This window comes from Lacerta agilis, chromosome 12 (genome assembly GCF_009819535.1).
Source record: "Lacerta agilis isolate rLacAgi1 chromosome 12, rLacAgi1.pri, whole genome shotgun sequence".
NCBI lineage: Eukaryota > Metazoa > Chordata > Lepidosauria > Squamata > Lacertidae > Lacerta > Lacerta agilis.
In genome coordinates, this window is record NC_046323.1 from 988,254 (window position 1) to 1,007,232 (window position 18,979).

The 18,979-nt window shown below is 45.2% G+C and overlaps 2 protein-coding genes across 2 annotated transcripts in view; both read right to left on the reverse strand.

Moving 5' to 3' along the window:
* The window catches only part of CNTNAP2 (contactin associated protein 2), a 936,385-nt gene that overhangs the window by 83,906 nt on the left and 833,500 nt on the right, over positions 1-18,979 (reverse strand). The gene's annotated exons all lie outside the window — the stretch shown is intronic.
* LOC117056165 (39S ribosomal protein L13, mitochondrial-like) lies at positions 15,094-15,705 on the reverse strand. The gene has a single exon (XM_033166342.1). The coding sequence runs from the start codon at positions 15,673-15,675 to the stop codon at positions 15,136-15,138; it is 540 nt and encodes a 179-aa protein (XP_033022233.1). The 5' UTR covers positions 15,676-15,705; the 3' UTR covers positions 15,094-15,135.

The window sequence follows — 18,979 nt, forward strand, 5'->3', positions numbered from 1 at the left end:
TGAGAGACTCCTGATCCCATTTTGCCCCTCAACCCCAGCTTCTGCTATGGATGGCAAATGAGAAGGAACCCTTGACTGCCTTGCTCTCCCCCAGCACATCCACATATTGGGGACACTATTTACTATGGCTGTACATCATTTTTGTTGTTTTCCTCTGAAGAACAATTAATATGCAGGCATTTTCACCTTAGGGAGATGCGCAATAAAATACTCTCGCTTTTTTGCAGACAAAAAACTGACCATTTGTTTCTAAAAAGAAGAACACATACTGTACTGTATGTACAGAAGAGCTATGTTCAAACAAATGATACTAAGCTTTTATCTGAATGAAGATTTCCTCTGACAATATAAACAGCATGATCAGAGCTCAAGGGCTTTGTGCAGGTTATCAGAAGAAGCCAAAGATAAAAGAGTGGCCTCTTATCATTTGAACTCAGCGGGAGCTCTAACATTAGACACCAAGAGAAAACATAAAACAGCCAGTGCTTAATAACTAGTAATCGAAATGACATGTCTATATTGTATTTTCTAGCTGTTTTTTCAAACTTCTCTTCTTGCCTTTGAAAGGGGAGGGTGTACATGGCATCAAGATTCACAGTGCTGCTCTCCAAATACTCAGGAACAGACACCCTGATCCTAAACACATTTATTTGGATGCAAGGGTCAGCTCCAACATGAAGTTCCTCCTGTCTGCAACATCCATGTGTGAAACAGCCATGAGAGATCCTACACCACTGACACACCTTTCAGAGGACTTGATGTTACATGAATCACAATGTTTTTCAGTGTAGGAAGTTCACACCTTGTGGGGCACTGTGTCAAGTGTATGCAGATAGGAAGCAGTTTGTGCAGAAAATGTTCCGAATGCCATTTCTCAATAAACACACATCCATTTCCATATTAGAAGGTGTTAGAGCAGGGGTCAGACAACTTTTTCAGCAGGGGGCTGGTCCACTGTCCCTCAGACTTTGTGGGGGGCCAGACTATATTGCGGGGGGGGGGGATGAACGAATTCCTATGCCCCACAAAGAATCCAGAGATGCATTTTAAATAAAAGCACACATTGCGTGGACAGGCGGAGTCCCCCAAACCCTATGCGACCCCTGAGTGGAATAATGACACAAGACAACATGCTATGGGATTAAAATTGGCCACAACTTTATTAAAATTCAGATGTAGGGAGGCATTGGGCGTTTATCCTTCCCAGTCCCCAGCCAGGGATCTGGGAGACTTCAGGGTTATCCAGAATGTGTGGAGATTGGGCTGGCTCTGGAGAACATATGTTCAAGCAGAGAGCCCACCCCCCATTTTGCCGCCACTGGAGGGGAGAGCAATGACAACCTCTCAGCATATGGCCAATGCCTCCCTCCAAGACCTCTTTAACAGGGAACCCTGGTATCACCACTACAAAGGGGGTGTGGGTCACCACTTCACGCCCCCCCCCTTTAGAAAGATAGACTAAAGGATTCTGCCCAAGGCCTGAAACTGCCAAAGTTGTGACGTTTTGCTACAGGAAAGGCAAAACCTGCCATTGCAGGAAAATTCCTTTCTGGCCCTTCAACAGCGACCCTGACGTAGCAGCGCCTGCGTACCTGTGGAGAAGAGGTTAACCTGCAAAAGAAGACTTAACTGAGGGAGGGCAGGGTGGGAGAAGCTCTGGAGCCGACTGCCGCATCACAGGTAAGCTTCACCTTCTGTTGTGTGGGCAGGGTGGTCCCTCCCCTTACCTGGCCAGTCCTCTGGCAACGCCTCCCCAGGCGGGACAGGGCAATTGGCGGAGGTAGGCGGAGACCTCCAGGTATCCAGCCTGGGGAGGAAGAGACCAGTCCGAACTACCAGGGGCTGCAATGGGATCCAGGGGGCTGCGCAAGACCATGCAAAAGTCACCCCCCCCATTTGATGTGGGGAGCGGTCATTCTACTCATGTAAAAACACCAGGCAGGCCCCACAAATAACCCAGAGATGCATTTTAAATGAAAGGACACATTCTACTCATGTAAAAACACGCTGATTCCCAGACTGTCCGTGGGTCGGATTTAGAAGGCGATTGGGCCGCATCCAGCCCCCGGGCCTTAGTTTGCCTACCCATGTGTTAGAGGCTTCCTTATCACCAGTGCTATTTTTCTAGAAAAAGAGAACTCACCATGAACGCCTCCCTCGTTCTCTTGGAATGGCAATGGCACCCACCTGAGAGATGTTGGAATGGACTTCCGGTGAGTTCCGGCTGAAAAAAAGCCCTGCTTATTGCACATATATTTGACAAAACTAGACATGGGTACATTTGGACCATGTGCCAGATTTTCTACAAAGACATGATCATCTTCTGTGAAACAGTCCTAAAAGGTCTGGCATATTTCAACAGAACCTGTTTCCAAGTATGGGTCACGTATGTCTTCATATTTGCGTGCACTGAGCTATGGGCACCCAAGTAAAAATACAAGAGCCTCATGAGTAAACAGGCATAAAATTGCACTGTGAGAGCCCTGCTCTTTTTGTAAACAGCCCCTCTCCCCACCCCTCCCCTGCACAGAAACCAAGCCTGGCAATGGAAGAGCTAAGGAGCTTTTTAAAGCTTTCCTTAAAAATGGATATAATTGAGGCTGGTCTGATTTGACATGAAACCACCCCACTTCCTTCCCCACCCAGCCCCACTTCTAGCAGTTTTCTAGGTGAAATGTGGGTTCAGAGGGCATGGGGCATGGAAGTGGCAGAACTTGGGTGCTTGAGAAGGAAGCTGCGGTGATGTAATAGAATGTCAACTGACAAACATTGTTAAGAATTATGGGGCAACCAGGTCATAAAAAGAATAGAGGCCGGCTGCAAACACGATGCATTGATCATATTATTCACAATAAACCAAAGAAGTATGGGTAAACCTTGAAAATATGTGGGTTATTTAGGGGCAGTCCCTCCCTCCCTTCCTAAAAGCATCTATAATATCAAAACTCTTCCTGCTTCAAGATTTTACAGTTAGAAAGCAGTGATTTTTAAAATAAGGTTGCTAATAAATAACTCCCAGAATTTGAGTCTGTTTTATTTCCAAGCAAGTTATCTTTAAGACTGTAGTCCCAGCATGTCAGCTCTGTGAATATTATCAAAATCGCCATTTAAGCCCAAATGTGCTCAGGAGATGAGGTGAGCAGCAGCGGTTGTGGGAAATCGTTTTAAAGAGCAGGAAGCAAGGCGGCAGTTAACGGCATTTAAATACTGTACTGTTAGAATATAGTGTATGATGGTTACTGCCTTTTGGGGGACAGCCGATGGTTTGTTGTGAGGTTTATCTCAGGGTATATCTGCCAACTAAAAATTTAATGATTTGCAGTAGAGAAAAGCAATTATTTCTATAGCAGGTGCATAAGGAGATCTGACTGCATTATTGTTGTGTCCCCAATAAGGCCAGTTTACATTTAGTTGCATCCTTTTGTTGTCTCATAAGACAAACTGCTTGGGAAGCAAGTTTAATTCTCTCACAATGAAAGAAAACTCTTGTTTGTAGGGAGGAGTGTTACTGGGTGTGGGAAATAAAGATCTATTGCCTTTGTGTTATGAAATCTTGGGCCAGTCAGTTTCTCTGCACCTTCTCCTGCTCCTCACAAGAATGTTGAAGTCTCAGGTGGCGATTTGCAGGTATGAAGGAAGACCTCATGTCATTTCGAACACAATGCTCTTCACCCTAGCCAGTTCCCTCAGCTGCCAGTCAGGTGGTGTGCAGGGAAACTGAGGGGTGTGGATGCCCCTGTGAGGAAGCCCCCTGCCGCTGGGGCAGTCACCTGGCTGGAGAGATCTTGAGCCAACTGATTTCCATCTCTTTGGGCTATGGGGACAGTTGCCTCATCTGCTGTATTAGGACGGGGCATATTGAACAATAAATTGTGCGGTGTATTTTAAAAGTTACTCATTTATTTTAGTCATCCATGTTTTGTTGTATTATTATTTATATTTTAAGCATTATTGTGTTCCTTCTTTATGCCCCTGTCCTGTTTTATTATGGCCTATGGTCAAACTTTAAACAAATTAACCAATAAATTAACCCAGTTAAGATGGTACTGTACTTCAATTTCTGTTTTAGATGGCAAAGTTTGGCTACAATCCATGAGGCTGTTGTCTAGTGTTGTCCCACAGAAATTCATGGCGTTTGTGTGGAATAAATTCCTGCAGAAGATGCCCTTGATTTGCCCTTGACTTGAATTGTATCCAAATAAATGTAAGATGGGGGAATATCACTTGCTTTATCTTGCATCAATAATATAGTGGTGTTATCATAGTATTGCAGGCAAACTTTAAGATAAAAATAAAGCTTAATTTCAGGAGGTGTTCACAAAAAGGAATGGAAATCTTACATCATCAGACAAGCTGGGCTCAAATTAAGCCTCTCCGCTTTCCTCCTCCTCCCAGTTGGGCTGCCCTCATGTTTTTGCCATCTCACCCTTTTTATACAAATCAATACCAACAGAGGAGGAAGAATAAGATAGACTGTTCCAGATGTTACATATTGATTATTGAGGTGGAGAAATAATATTAAGGAAAAAAGAAACACAGATGGGATAAGGTTAAACTCGAGAGGATGCAGCTAAGCATACTGTTCCCGTGGACTGAAGAACATTTGCAGCCCTCCTGTGGAGTCGCTTGCTTTTGGTCTCTGGTCAGACTGGCTCCGTTTTCAGGGGCTGAGAGGCGTCATTGAACAGAGGGCTACATCAGCCACGCAGAGCCCTTTGGGGGTGCAGGGGAAAGGCAGGCTGACAGACAACCATACCATGGCCATGGAGAGGCTGCCACGGAGAGGCCATGCGATTCTCCCTTGCAGCAGCTGCCTTTGCTGCCGATTCTGCTCAGGACTTGCACCAGCTCCTCCTTCCTGAGCGCAGCGGCGGCGGCACTGGTTGGGGATGTAGGGTCACTGTGGGGTCAAAACAGAAGCTGGGACGGCTTTTGTAATTCTGGGACTGTCCCTGGAAAATTGAAACACTTGGAGTGTATGCAAATATGGTGTTGTTATAAAGAAAATTATATATAAGCTTCTGTTGTATTTTCCAACATAACTAACTTGAGGCCCACTTGTTTCTCATAACAAATTACAGATGTTCCAGTTGCCTTCATGTTTGAGGTAATTAGCAAACTTGGCTTTTGGAAGAGAGAGATATGATGAAAAAGATCTCAGCATCTGATCCTCGGCTTTACGCTGTTATGCTGAGCTGTGTCCCAGTATCTCTGAGTGACAGAATATACTGCCAAGCAAGCTTCCAGAAAGTAAAGCAATACACACACAGATCCACATTGTTTGCTCTCTCTTTTTGGAACAGCAAAGTAGACATGACACAATTCACAAAATTAGCATTGCACTGATTGTTTTAGGGGGGAAGCAGGTGCCAGGTCCCCACTGGGACGAGGACCTGGTGGAGGGATGCATGCAGACTTTAACCTTTTGCTCTCTACTGAGACCCAGTGTGGAATAGTGGCTAGAGTGCTGGATGAGGACCTGGGAGACCAGGGTTCAAATTCCAACTCAGCCATGAAGTCCGCTGGGTGGACACCTGGAATACTGTGTCTAATTCTGGGCACCACAATTTAAGAAGGATGTTGACAAGCTGGAAGGTATACAGAGGAGGGTAACCAAGGACTCAGCTATATAGGTTTTAAGTGCATTATACAATTGTGACACTAGATGGCGATGGTGAGCTTATGGCAAATTCAATATATTTTTCAAAATGCTTATAAAAAGCATTTTCACAGTGTTTATTATATGTGTTTAGATTCCACCTATGATGATCAAGGTTCTAGAAACCAAGCCTTATGAGGAACTGTTGAGGAAGTTGGGGATGTTTTGCCTGGAGAAGAGGAGACTGAGAAGTGATATCTGAAGGGCTGTCACATGGAAGGTGGAGCAGGCTTATTTTCTGCTGATCTGAAAGGTAGGACTTGAACCAATGGCCTCAAGTTATGAGAAAGGAGAGTCCAGCTAAACATACAGAAAAGCTTTCTGACAGTAAGAGCTGTTTGACAGTGGAATGGTCTTCCTCGAGAGGTTGTGGACTCTTCTTCCTTGGAGGTTTTTAAGCAGAGGTTGGATGGCCAACAGTCATATATGATCTAGTTGAGATCTGTGCATTGCAGGGGGTTGCACCAGGTGACCCTTGAGGTCTCTTCCAACCCCACAATTCTGTGATTCTAAGTTGGACTTTTTATGCCCTTTAAGAACAAATGTGTTGAGGTATGCATGTGTATGTAAACGCATGTGTGGTGTGCTGCCAAACTGGGTCTCTGACCCGGGTGAAAGAAAACCTAGTTTTGTCCCTGAAGGTGCAAGAAGGATTCCATAAAGTTATATATTTGCAGCTGTATAAAATTGTAGGGGGGTTGCCAAATTGCAGATTTAAGGGACATATCTCCAGTGTTATTCCATAGGAAATGTGATGTTCCCACCATACATTTACAAGGAGCAAATATGCAGATGAACCACCTGCCTTTCCCCAAAGTATTGGAAACCTTGAATCCCACTGAAATCTGCTTGCATTTATCTGATGGCAAGACCAAGGCTTAGGATAGAGTTTAAAATTATAGCCTTGAGCATTGTTTGTGGATCACGCCTGTCTAAGTGAGGAAAATAACATGTTTTATTACACCAGCATTTCTGCAGCTGAAAAACTCTGCTGGATGCAGTTAATACACCACATGTATTGAGTTACACATAATATCCATTAACACCTTAACATTCCCCCTCAAATCCTATTACTAGTAAATGTTAGATCTGCACCATATTCTCATAGACAATTATTTGTCCACTCTGGGCTTCTGTTCACAATGCAAATTATAATGGTAAGAAAACTGTTTAAGGTTTCCTTTTCAGCACTCTCAATACATTTGTTTTGAAATGAACATTTATTTTAAATTGTGAAAAAAGCATAGTACTACTTCATGGCAATTTCTCAGCAACCTTCCAGCTGTTGTAGTTGGTAGAGTGCTGGTCTTGCTGTGGTGACCAGTACAGCCTCCTTGGATGAGGAGAAAACATGCTGGCTGGCTGCCCCCATAGGTCTGTGGGCACAGCCCTCTTCTTCTCCTCTGTGCAATTACCCAGGAAGGGGCACCATGTACTAATACTTCCAGGCGCCTTTTACTTAAAGGTGTTCAACAAGCAGGGCAAGTGCTGCACTTTGTAGCTTCTGGGAACTGCTAAGCATTGGAAGGACCAGGAACCACCTTTGACAACCTTATAAAGTAGTAGCTCTAAAATATTACAAAAGATTCCAATGTAGAAAACATGTGGCTTTTAAATAGATTTTTTTCTTTTAAAAATCTGCACAGACTTTTCATATAACAGACTTGCTGGTCTTTTTCCTGCAAGGGTCACAGACCAGATCAAAACTCTCATGTCCTTTCCTGCCAGAAATGCCCAGGGATACAGGTTCTGAAGCTACAAGCAGAATCACCACCCCAGACAGAAGTTTGCTACCCTTGGCACTTACCCTTTGTAAACACCCTGCCATGCTCACAGTCATGGGAGCTAAAGAGGTGTTTTTTATTTAAAAACAAAAAAACAAGTAGCTTTTCTATTCTAGAAGGAAGCTTCTATTCTTTAAGTGAAAGCTGTGAAAACATAAATTTAAGTGACTGGTGCAGCTTTATTGTTTATACAAATATTTCACACAACAGGGAAGTCCCTAGGGTATGCTCTAAGATATGGATTTGTTTAATGTTTGTTTTCTCTTTTTATTGAATTACATAGTGCATCTCTGCATTTATTAGGACATTTTCTGTGCCATCTGCACATAGCAGCCTCCTGGTATTTTTGTTTCTGATTCTGTTCATTTGGTTATGGCTTAGATTTTGTAGTGTTCTTTTCTATTTTGTAAAAGTATTGATTGATTGTGCTTGCTATGCAATTTAAGAAAATTTAAGTTGTTTATTGGAGCCAGCCAGTTGCTCTAATTGGTTCCCCCCTAGCTCCAGCCTTGAATAGAATAGACCAGGGGTAGTCAACCTAAGGCCTGGGGGCCCAATCGCCTTCTCAATCCGGCCCACGGGCGGTCCGGGAATCAGCGTGTTTTTGCATGAGTAGAATGTGTCATTTCATTTAAAAAAATGCATCTCTGGGTTCTGTGTGGGGCATAGGAATTCGTTCATCCCCCCCCCCCCATATAGTCCGGCCCCCCACATGGTCCGAGGGACGTTGGACCGGCCCATGGCTGGAAAAGGTTGCTGACCCTTGGAATAGAACCAAGCACATGCCACAAAGCTTCTGCTAAATATATTTAGACTGATAGGTTTGCCGGTTTGCTCTTATGCATCTGCATAGTTACTTTCCTGCATATTAAATTGTTATAGTAAAGCCCAAAGTCTGAAGCCCAAAGTGTGACTACCCTGACTAGCTTCAGTTCTATCCTGACTTAACCACATTCAATAATGAGAGGAAACAGAAGCATCCATTTTATCAAGGAATTATGGATTGTAAACATGTTCAGAAACTGTGGCAAGATGCTTGAGTGGGTTTATGAAAATCAAATATAGTGGAGAGTCAAGATAATCTATTACTGTATCACAAAGCAGCTTCACAAAAGTTTATCTGTTGTGGTGCTTCCTAATGCCATCTGTTGAGTCTGTGTAAATGTGGAAAGAACAGCAAAGAAGCACCAACAGTTTAATCACAGGACTATGTGGGCATTTCTACTTGATAAAGTAAATGTGGGAATATTGGGCTTCCCCAACCCCAAGCCTGTCCAGTATCACTGACTCCTGACAATCCACTTCTTTTAAAAAAGAAGACGAAAAGGTTCCTAGACTTTGAGAATACAGCCTAGAATTCATTCAAACGAAGTTCTACTAAACTCATTGGGATTTAGTTCCCAATAATTGTGCACAGGATTGCAGCCATGAGTGAAAAAACAGAGTCAGTGTGAATCGGTGGGTGAAGCCGGGAGAGAGAGTCTTTGTCTCCCCAGATGTTGCCGGACTCCAACTCCTCTCGGCTTCACGCACCGTGGTCAGTCAACAGGAATGCTGGGAGTTGTAGTGTCCAGATATTTTGAGGGCCGCATACTCCTGGTGTTTGACGCGCAGCAGGAATTATTTAAGCAGAGTTTTCATTGAAACAAATAAAAAACTTTTATTAAGCTTAAAATAAACTTCTTCTTAAAAATAGATCACATATAGAATACAGGCTCTTCTCTATACTGGCACACACTCTGAGAGAAATTAGTCACCACAGTCAAGGTAAGTAACTCACACAGCACTGAAAGACAGTTACCAGGGCCGGGGCTAGGGTTTTTTGCGCCCTAGGCGAGATCACCTTCTGGCCCCCCCCCCCGCCAATCATATTTCAAACACAGGTGTATTATAGGAAGAATACATCTGTGTTTGAGTGTCAAGGAGGGTGTGGTCTTTTGCTGGAATCCAATAAAAAGATATACCGTAGATATAGATAGCGCCATTGACTAATCCCAGCAGGATCAGAGATGGTCACAACATCTCTCTGGGTTCTTTGTCCCGCCTCTCACTGGTCCCAAGCACAGCGAGGTCGAAGTTTTCACACAACCAACAAACCTGGGAGGACCCCCACAGCTCCTGCCTCTCACAATCTTGCAAACACAGCCGCAAAGCTAGCCCCGGAAGTCATTTCTGCAGCCAGCCAGCCAGCTTGGGAGGCTGTGAGAGCAAAACACGCTGAGCAGCCTTGACTCACCTCTTCCAAGGGTGGGGGGAGCTATTTAAAAATTTAAAAGCAGCTGCTTGGAGGTGGTGGGTCAGCTGAGTCCTTGTCAGGGAAAAAAGGCGGGGAAACGTCCCTCTCAGCCGCTGCTGCCTCTTTTTTCTCTGCACAGTGCTTCCCCCCTTCTCCTGAGGGAAACTCGCCCCTCGCCCCCCGACATGGCTTCTTCTCCCCTCGCGCCCCAGCGCTGCTTTTCCTAATGGCAATGCTCCCCTCATGCACTCCTTCTCCGCCGCCGCCCGCCTTGGCTTCTCTGCCTCCTCTTGGATTGGCTGGGGGGGGGCATGATGCACCGTGGCTGGGCGCCTGGAGCTGGCTGCCTCCAGGCTGCAGCGCCTCGCTCGCCGCCCCGAACATGAGCAGCGGGCAGCGCAGGCGCAGCTGTTTCTGGACACGGCTGCTGGGCGCCCCTGTTGGGCGTGCGCTGGGCGTGCGCCCTGTTGCATGACACCACTAAACCAAATAGTAGAGACAGGTCTGGTGGGGGGGGCAGGCTGGCCAGCGCCCCCTCCATTTTGGCGCTCTAGGCAATTGCCTAGTTTGCCTTAATGGACGCGCCGCCCCTGACAGTTACAGACTAGAATGGCAGTTATGGCAGTTAGACTCCAACAGCTGTTTCTGCTCTCCTGCGTCTTTGTCACATGACAGTGTTATGTATTGAAGTTCTCACCCTAGGCCACTAGGGGTGTTGTGTGTATAGTTTCACTCTGCCCACCGTGACTGCAGTTCTCACTCAGGTCCACATGCAACTGAAGGATGGAGAGTGCCATTCATGGATTGGGTAGCTAGAGAGAGTTGTCTGCTGGCTGAGCCCTTCAGTTCAGTTCTGTTCCAGCCTGAGAATAAAGAGAGCTGCTTGGAGAATCACTGTGTCGTCTGCTATGTCCACCCACTACTTAATACCTGGGATAGAATTTAGGACTTGAGCTGCAATCCTATAGCCATATACTTGGGAGTAGGCCCCATTTGAGCTCAATAGGGCTTCCTTCTGAGTAAACATATATAGGAGTGTACATATATAGGATTGCACCTGGGGATACCCAACTTCTAATTCCTCCTTGGCCATGAAACTCAGCAAGTGTTCTTGATTCAGTCACCATCTCTCAGGGCAGCTATATGCAGCTTGAAAGAAAAGGGTAAGTGGTTGGTAGCACGTAGATTTTTGCATGCTGTAAGTCACCGACTGCGACAGGGGTTGCCAAAATGGTCTGTCCATGAGTACACTTATGGTGTCCCTGAAAGGTCTCAGTAAATATCCCACAGGCCCCCCCTTCCTTGTCCTAGAGGCAATGCATGTGTTCACAAGAAACCACCTGATTACACAGAGTTGTTTGTGTTCCTCTTAATAAAGTGGCACTACCTGAACGGAAAGTCACTCAAAATCGAAAATTCTTTCTAGTAGCACCTTAGAGACCTGGAAAGTCACTGGAAAGTCACTCAGAGCTGTTTCCCCCTTCGTTACTTTTCCTGACTGATTCATCATACTGTAAATTCTGACATACCAAGAAAGACACAACTAACTTTGCCATCCTTTTCACTTTTGCCATCTTTGGTACATAATTAATACGACGTGTTGTGAATCCTGCTGTGCACATGACTGTACTGTGCATATGTAAGGAAATGGGACACTCCAGTATCATTTTATTCAGAATTATGTTTTACCACCACAGTGGACAACCTTATGCTTCATATGATGGACAGCGTCTTAATTTGCTAAAGAGGACTTTGCCTCCTCTGTAAATTTTCATATGTGCATTGCAGAAAGAATTAAACATTCTTTCAGGCAGCAGATTTATTCCTTTAGGAAGAGTTAATTTGGTGAATTTCTACAGCCTTTGTAAATTTACCTCCTCAATGACTCTTTAAATGGTTGTGGTGAGCTCAGCAATGTAATTGTGTGGGCCCTTTCCAAATTCTAGCAGTGTTCATTAATGGCAGTTATAAATTTCCCTTAAGGAGACAGAGGAGATGCTTTAATAAAGAATTTCTAATTAGTCTTGAAGACATATACTCTGTGAAATGTGGCAGGCTTAGAGTCCCTTTTCCTTTTGTGTTGTTTTTGCACTGTTGGCTAAGTGCGCCAGTTCTAGTACCAATCTGTCTTGTTACAGACACAAACGGATTTAGAATCCTGCTGGGATGTAGGCAAGCTTTAAAGCAAGTTACATTAGAAACCTAAATGCCTAATCTAGGGCAGTTTGATGCTTAAGTCTGCTGAGGTTAGTGCTGGCATATTTAATAGTTACCGTATGCTGTATTCAAGGCTGTATGCCTGTTGCAGTTCTGCAAGAGCGCAAAATATTATACTGGGCACAGAATTTGGCTCCAAGTAGGGATGACTTGCCTGAAAATCTCAGTGTCAAGCTTATCTGTGTAGATTTTCTTTCTAATTCCCATCTAATTCCTTTTTTAACCAGTTCTGCTAAAACTACACACAATTCTCACATGTTGTGTGCATTATTATATGTAAATAATATTGTCTGCATATACAATCCAGGTTTCTTTTATGTAACCAGAACATAAACATACACATATAACAATGGATAAAATGGTATAAAAATACTTATGGATCTACCAGTGTTTCTCAAGCTTGGGTCCCCAGCTGTTGTTGGGCTGCAACTCCCATCATTCCTAGCTAGCAGGTCTAGTCGTCAGGAGTGATGGGCATTGCAGTCCAACAGCAGCTGGGAACTCAAGTTTGAGAAACACTGACTAGGCACTCCATAATGCAACTTGAGAATCCAGTGACAAGACTGGATTCAGAAGTACACCAAATCTCTGTACCTGCTTCCTCTGGGAGAACTGCAATCCCAACCAGAACAAACTTTCTACCCAATTCCCAAATCTGAGAACCACTGTTCAATGGCACCTCCATCTTATTGAGATTCAGATTTAGTAATGGGCCCACATCCAATCTCCAAGCAACAGCCCCACACTTGCGTGATTTCCGCTGATCCAGATGACAGGGGGAAATGGAGCTGGGTGTCACCTGCATATCGCAAGACTGTGCCGTAAAGGTCCTGGTAGTAGCACTCAACAGCTTCATAAGAGTGTTAATCAGCATGAGCTACATTGTTTGCATCTGGTCAGGCAACCGGTGATGAAAGCTCTCACCATTCAGTGCAAGTGTCAGCATAGCAGGACAAGCCGACCCATGAGGGAAGGGGAGGCGACTGCCTCAGGTGGCAGGATCTACAGGGGCAGCAGATCTTGATATAGATATTTGTGTGGTGGAGTCTCCTTCTTTGGAGGTCTTTAAGCAGAGGCTTGACAGCCATCTGTCAGGAATGCTTTGATGGTGTTTCCTGCTTGGCAGGGGGTTGGACTGGATGGCCCTTGTGGTCTCTTCCAACTCTATGATTCTATGATTCTCCCGTCCTTGTTCCTGATGTAGTTCTTCTCTCACCCCTTCTTTCCTGGAAGGCAGTGGGGCACCATTTTGGGGTCCGTCTCAGGTGCCAAAGTATCTTGGGCCGGCCCTGAAGTGCCAGATCTGGTAATTTCACAGGATTAGAATTCAGTCACACATTTCATCTTTAGGCAATGGCTGGGATGATCCAGGCATTAGCTGTGGATCACAACATTTGGTACTCTCATGTAATTTTGGTTCCACCATCATCCAAGGATACTGAGACAGAAATGAGGGCATGAATTTGGGTTACCAGTAGCCTGCCTCCAGTTGAATGGAAGAAGCAAGACAGAAGATCAGCCACCCCAGTGTGTGTTTGTGCAATGGTGGGCAGATATATCTGTAACATTTTTGAGTGGGAAAATGGCAGGAAGAGAAAAGACTGAGCAGCTCTTCCTCCCACACTAAATCTCCATGCCTGACTTCAAGCTCCTGTGTGCTTGCTTTTCGTTGATAAAAACAAGAGCTAGGTGGAAGAATTCCAGAGCTACCCATCACATTTCATGAGGCCTTCACTGTGGAGCCAAGGTCATCATGGGCTTGCATTTCCTTTTGTAATTCTATTTCCCCCTGCTGATCACACCTGTGGACTGAGACACCAGCCAAAAAGGAGGCCCTCTGTGGAATGCATTTTTTCACCTGGCAACATCTGTTCAGAAAGGATAAATGTTGTTAGCACTGCATTTGCAGCGCTGTGCTCTGCATTGTGATGCGACATATTTTAGCTTGCATTGCTTGACACTTTGACCTCACTTTGTAAAAAACACTTCCCCTCCCTCTTCTCTGCATGACCCATTGAGGTTATCACTTCTTGCATCTGTCAAAAGCTTAAAGCTTTCATACACAAACAGGGACAACTTGACATTTATTTTAGGATCAACATACATTATAGTCTTCAATTCAGAATTTACATCTTGAATGCCATGGCACACTCATATTTCTCACTTACTGCCTACTGAAAGGTTACTGTGGTCTTCAGTGGAACCATGATGAGACCCATCTATGCTACCCTTGGAGCCACACTGTTCTACTCAATTCAGAATAAATTGAATTCTAAGCTCTTGTCATTTTGTGTCTCCAGCAGAAAAAAGACCTTCACTACATTCCAGCCTCTTGTACAATAAGAAGGTTCAGATGCAAGTTTGCCCTCAAAACTGCTTAGCTAAAGTGGCACATTAGGCAGGTATGTGCTTCCTAATAATTCCACTTTTGTCATGCCAATTCAGGCCCCGATTGAGGCGGTTGAGAGGGGGCAGGTGCCCAGGAGGCAGGTTGAGGGGTGGCAAACAGCATCCTGCCCTGACAATGACACAGTGGGAGAAAGAGGCATGCAAAGGCTGGATCCAGCAAAAGCCTTGACTCTTGAATTCCACTTGCTTCCTTCTTCTCCTTTCAGCTCTGCCTCCCATCAGGAACACAGTGGCCAGCCCTGTTGAGGTAGAGAGGGGACTCTAGACTTTCCTTGCCTTGGCCTGGCTGGCCAACCCTTCCTTCTTGTCCCCACCATAGCAATTCAGGCAAGGATGGCTCCTACCTGGCCAAGTTGCTTGAGGACTGGATGCCAACAGCTTTGACGCTGCTGCTCCCTTCCATGGCAATTGGGTGGCCCCCTGAGCTGAAGAGGGTTCCCAGCACTGTGAGGGGATGTCAAGACATCCTCATATGCAAACTGCTTTTGGGTGGTCCAGCTCCTCAAGCTGGTTAATAGGGTTAATAGGGTTAATAGAGGTTAATAGGGTCGCTTACTACTAACAACCATAACTTTTATTTTATTTTATTTTATTTTTAATTTCAGAAAAGTATTTTTATTGTCAGCCCTGTTCCCCCGTCCACAGAAGAGAAAGGGGATTACCAAACAAATGAAGTAATACTGCCCTATACCTGAAAAAAATCAAGTTTGCTTTAGAGCAGACAATTAAAGCATTATGCAATTCACTCAACTGTGAAATGCTGGGTGGCTTTTATCTTCTAGAAGACGAAGTATGTAGGCTCCTGTTCCCATTCTTCCACACTCTTCCTGCTACACTGGTCGAAAATCTTTAGGTGGATTCCAGAGCCTTGGGAAAGCGTCGATTTCCTCTTGCGTATATTCGTCAAGCCTCTTGGGCACTTTGCGTGGCTGCGGAAGCACGTCTACAAGATTCTTGCGCATTTCTTCGGGGATAACATAATCTGCAAAGATATGCAGCCTTTGCATCATAGTTCTTCTGAGAAGGTTTTTGGGGAGCATGCCATACGTAGCCAGTTTTACAATTGCAGTTGAGTCCCTTAGATGAAGCTGAGCTGCTGTCACCTGTCTGAAGCCACCAGGGTATCCAGTATGTGATGAATACACCTTCTGCTCCCATTTGTTACCGGAAAAAGCAATGTGCCTTGTGTTTATTATGACAACATGATCTCCAAGGTCACTTAGTGCATGGTATACAGGCTTATGCTTCCCTTGAAGTCTGATGGCAGTGATGGCTGCAATTTTTCCTGGCGGTTGCATCTTCGCATCTATAAGATACCAGGCTTGAGCAAATGTGGCCCATTGCTGCGTGGCCTTGGTGAAGCTGGCCATGGCGGCTCCCGGAGGCTGAGGCCTAGCCGTCCAAGCAACTTTTATGAAACAAAAATGGCCAGTGATTAAGGGCTCATCTACACTTGCCCCCCACCCCACTGCCTTCCCCTAAAGAACCTGCTCTTTAATGCTGATTCAGAACAAATGGAAATTTGGGTTTTCTGTGGATTGCCATCAGTGGTACAGAGCGAGTTTTTGCAGGGAAGTTTGCAGGACAAAAAGCCAAAAATGCTTGGACGTGGAAGTTTAAAACGTGAAACTGTTGCTAACAATACACAAATGATAACAATACTAAAATACAGCATTCCTCCTCTGCCCAGTCCCTGACAGCAGCAACAGATGTTGGAGTTACAGTCTAATGTCAATGATGAACTAAAGATTTCCTCCATAGCACTAAACAAAATGCAGGAATATTATTACTAGGGGGTACACAAAATATTCTCTAATATCAGTAGTCATCACCTTCCCCCAAGTAACCCTAACCACATTAAAAATTTGCATTATTGTGAAGTTGTTAAGTGCTTTTTTATTTGCTTGCCATATTAAATGTTTGTCCCACCCCCTCTGGGCACCATTTCCCTCCCTCTTTAACCTCTCCTGGCATCATGCATTCACACTGCTGGGTAAACTTATTAGCTGCTTAGGCCTCCTGGTTTTTGATTCTGAGTGTCCACAGGCTCATCACCGTAACATCAGCCATAGCCATGTGGCATCACGGACAATATGACATAGGTTGCCATGGCCAAGTGTGCCCAACGACAGCCAGGGCACAGAACAAGGAGAATGGTGCCAAGATGAAGAGCATCAAAATATCTTGAGTGTGTGTGCAATGAGTGCTGAAGCATGAAAAAAGGGAAAGTGCTTTAAGACAGTTGTGAAAGCATCTGAGGAATGTGGTAAACAGTTTCAACTGAGCCAGTTAGTTGGAACTCCAAGAGGGAAAGAAAATAATGGCTTGGGTAAATATTTGACTTCATTAAATTTAATAGTGAAGGTCCCATTAATTTTCAATGTGTCAGTATTTCGCCTGAAGTGGATATGCTGTTTATAAAATATAGTAACTCATTGTGACTTTCACTGCTGCTTTGTCACTGCCCATCCTTCAACAATGCTGACAACTTTGCTCCTATTCCAAGTGCTTCAAAAAGAGCTCAGGTATGAGACTCATGTGATTTATCTCCACCAATGGAATTTCAGAGCACAGCCTGAGGAGTGGAGGTGGAGTAGTCTCCTGTTTCCTGGATGACAAGGCAAATTTCACTTTCGTGGCAGCAGAGAGAGAGAGAGAGAGAGAGAGAGAGAGAGAGAGAGATATGGGGGGACAGAATGAACCGCAAAAGCCCATTGTGTGTCTTTGGGAAGGTGCACCTAAATAAATAAACCCTGAAATAATCAGTTGGGTTGTTTGCTGGACTAAGCAGAGATAATATTTTGCAGGAAATGTACACACCTCCTTAAATTGGCGTTGTGCTGGAACAGTTTCATCTTGAAACACTTGGGGAGTCACTACAGCAAAGTGCAGAGCAAGGCAGGCCCTTTTGCAACGTCCGCTGAAGACCCAGGAAGCAAATACAGGCCTGGAGGCTCCGTCCCTTCCAAGTATTAATGGGGCTTGTCGCTACTTGACCATGAGCGCTGCCCTGAGGACTTGATGCATGGTGACTGATGTTCCCATACACCAGGGCCCACAGGCTTCTAGAGTGGGCATTTTTACTATGAGCAGCCAGCATGGATTTAAGCTGTGCTAAGCCAGCCCAGTTCTCTTCTTTACAGCCTGTTATTCTGAGCTGAGCAGTTTGTGGGAATGAGAATGAAGCCTTTGTGTGGGAAGAGGGTGCGACTCATGTTCTTGTACATAGGCTGTGTGCCATTATCTGCGTTGCTCTGAACCAGAGAGGGACAGAATAGGCAGAAGGAAGCAGGAAGGGAAATGGACAAAGCAGGGGCCTAGAGAAGGAGGCAGGGACCTGCAGCCAACAGGCCCAGGGAAGCCACGAGGCATGGAAACATTTAACGGTTGATAGAAGGCATGGAAGAGATGGTAACTGGCCCTGCTGAAGGCACAAGCGTTGGCAGGGCTACAATGGCCCAGTCCCTTTGCTTGCTGTGACACACCAAGGCATGGGCACTGAAATCTTGGCATGCTTCCTCCTGCTGGTGCTCCCTGTCTGTTGCACTCTCTTGACTTTTCTCGCTTCCTTTTCCTGAGCAACGGAAGCCCATGCAGCAACGGAGGGTTACAAAGAGAAAGTCTTTATCTCAGATGATGCAGTAGAAAAACTTACTTCTCTCCATTCTCTCCCTCCCCACATTCTACTGGAGTCAGCTGCCTAGAGTAGCCTGATGGTAATGAATAAATATTAAAGAAAAGTAAATATTGTTCACCAATTTACACAAAGCAAAGGTCTTGATGATGAACAATATGAAAACAATGTGCTATGTTAGCTATTCCTTCAACACAAATGCATGAAATATTTCATTTTGGCAGGGAAAGTATTTATTATTCATTAAATTTGTATACCGCCATACACCCGTAGGTCTCAGAGCAGTTCACAACACAAAAACAGGTAAAGGTAAAGGACCCCTGACCATTAAGTCCAGTCGCAGACGACTCTGGGGTAGCGGTGCTCATCTCGCTTTACTGGCTGAGGGAGCCGGCGTACAGCTTCCGGGTCATGTGGCCAGCATGACAAAGCCACTTCTGGCAAACCAGAGCAGTGCACGGAAACGTCGTTTACCTTCCTGCTGCAGCAGTACCTATTTATCTACTTGCACTTTGATGTGCTTTTGAACTGCTAGGTTGACAGGAGCTGGGACCGAGCAATGGGAGCTCACCCCGTCGCGGGGATTCAAACCGCCGACCTTCCGATCGGCAAGCCCTAGGCTCAGTGGTTTAGACCACAGCACCACCCATGTCCCTCACAGCACCACCCACGTACACACACGCACACACACACATTTTTTTTAAAATCAAGAATCCCCCCTCCTGAGCCATTTGGATGCTCCAGAGGTCAGCGAGGGTTTCGACAGAAGCGCCTGTCCTATCAGCCAGAAAATCCCCCAGAGCCATTTGGAAAACCATTGTCTCCAAGGGCAGACCATTCTCATAGGTCCCCCATCTCTGCAGAGGGGGAAAGGTGCTGAAAGCCTAAATTTCAACAGGAAGTAATCTGAGCATGACAAGAGGGTGAGATCAACACCCCCCACTTTCGGACCACCCTTTTCCTGCAGTTGAGAAAACAAGGTCCAGAGTGTGGCCTGCCACATTTGTTGGCACGATAAAATATTACCATCATGTTTGCCT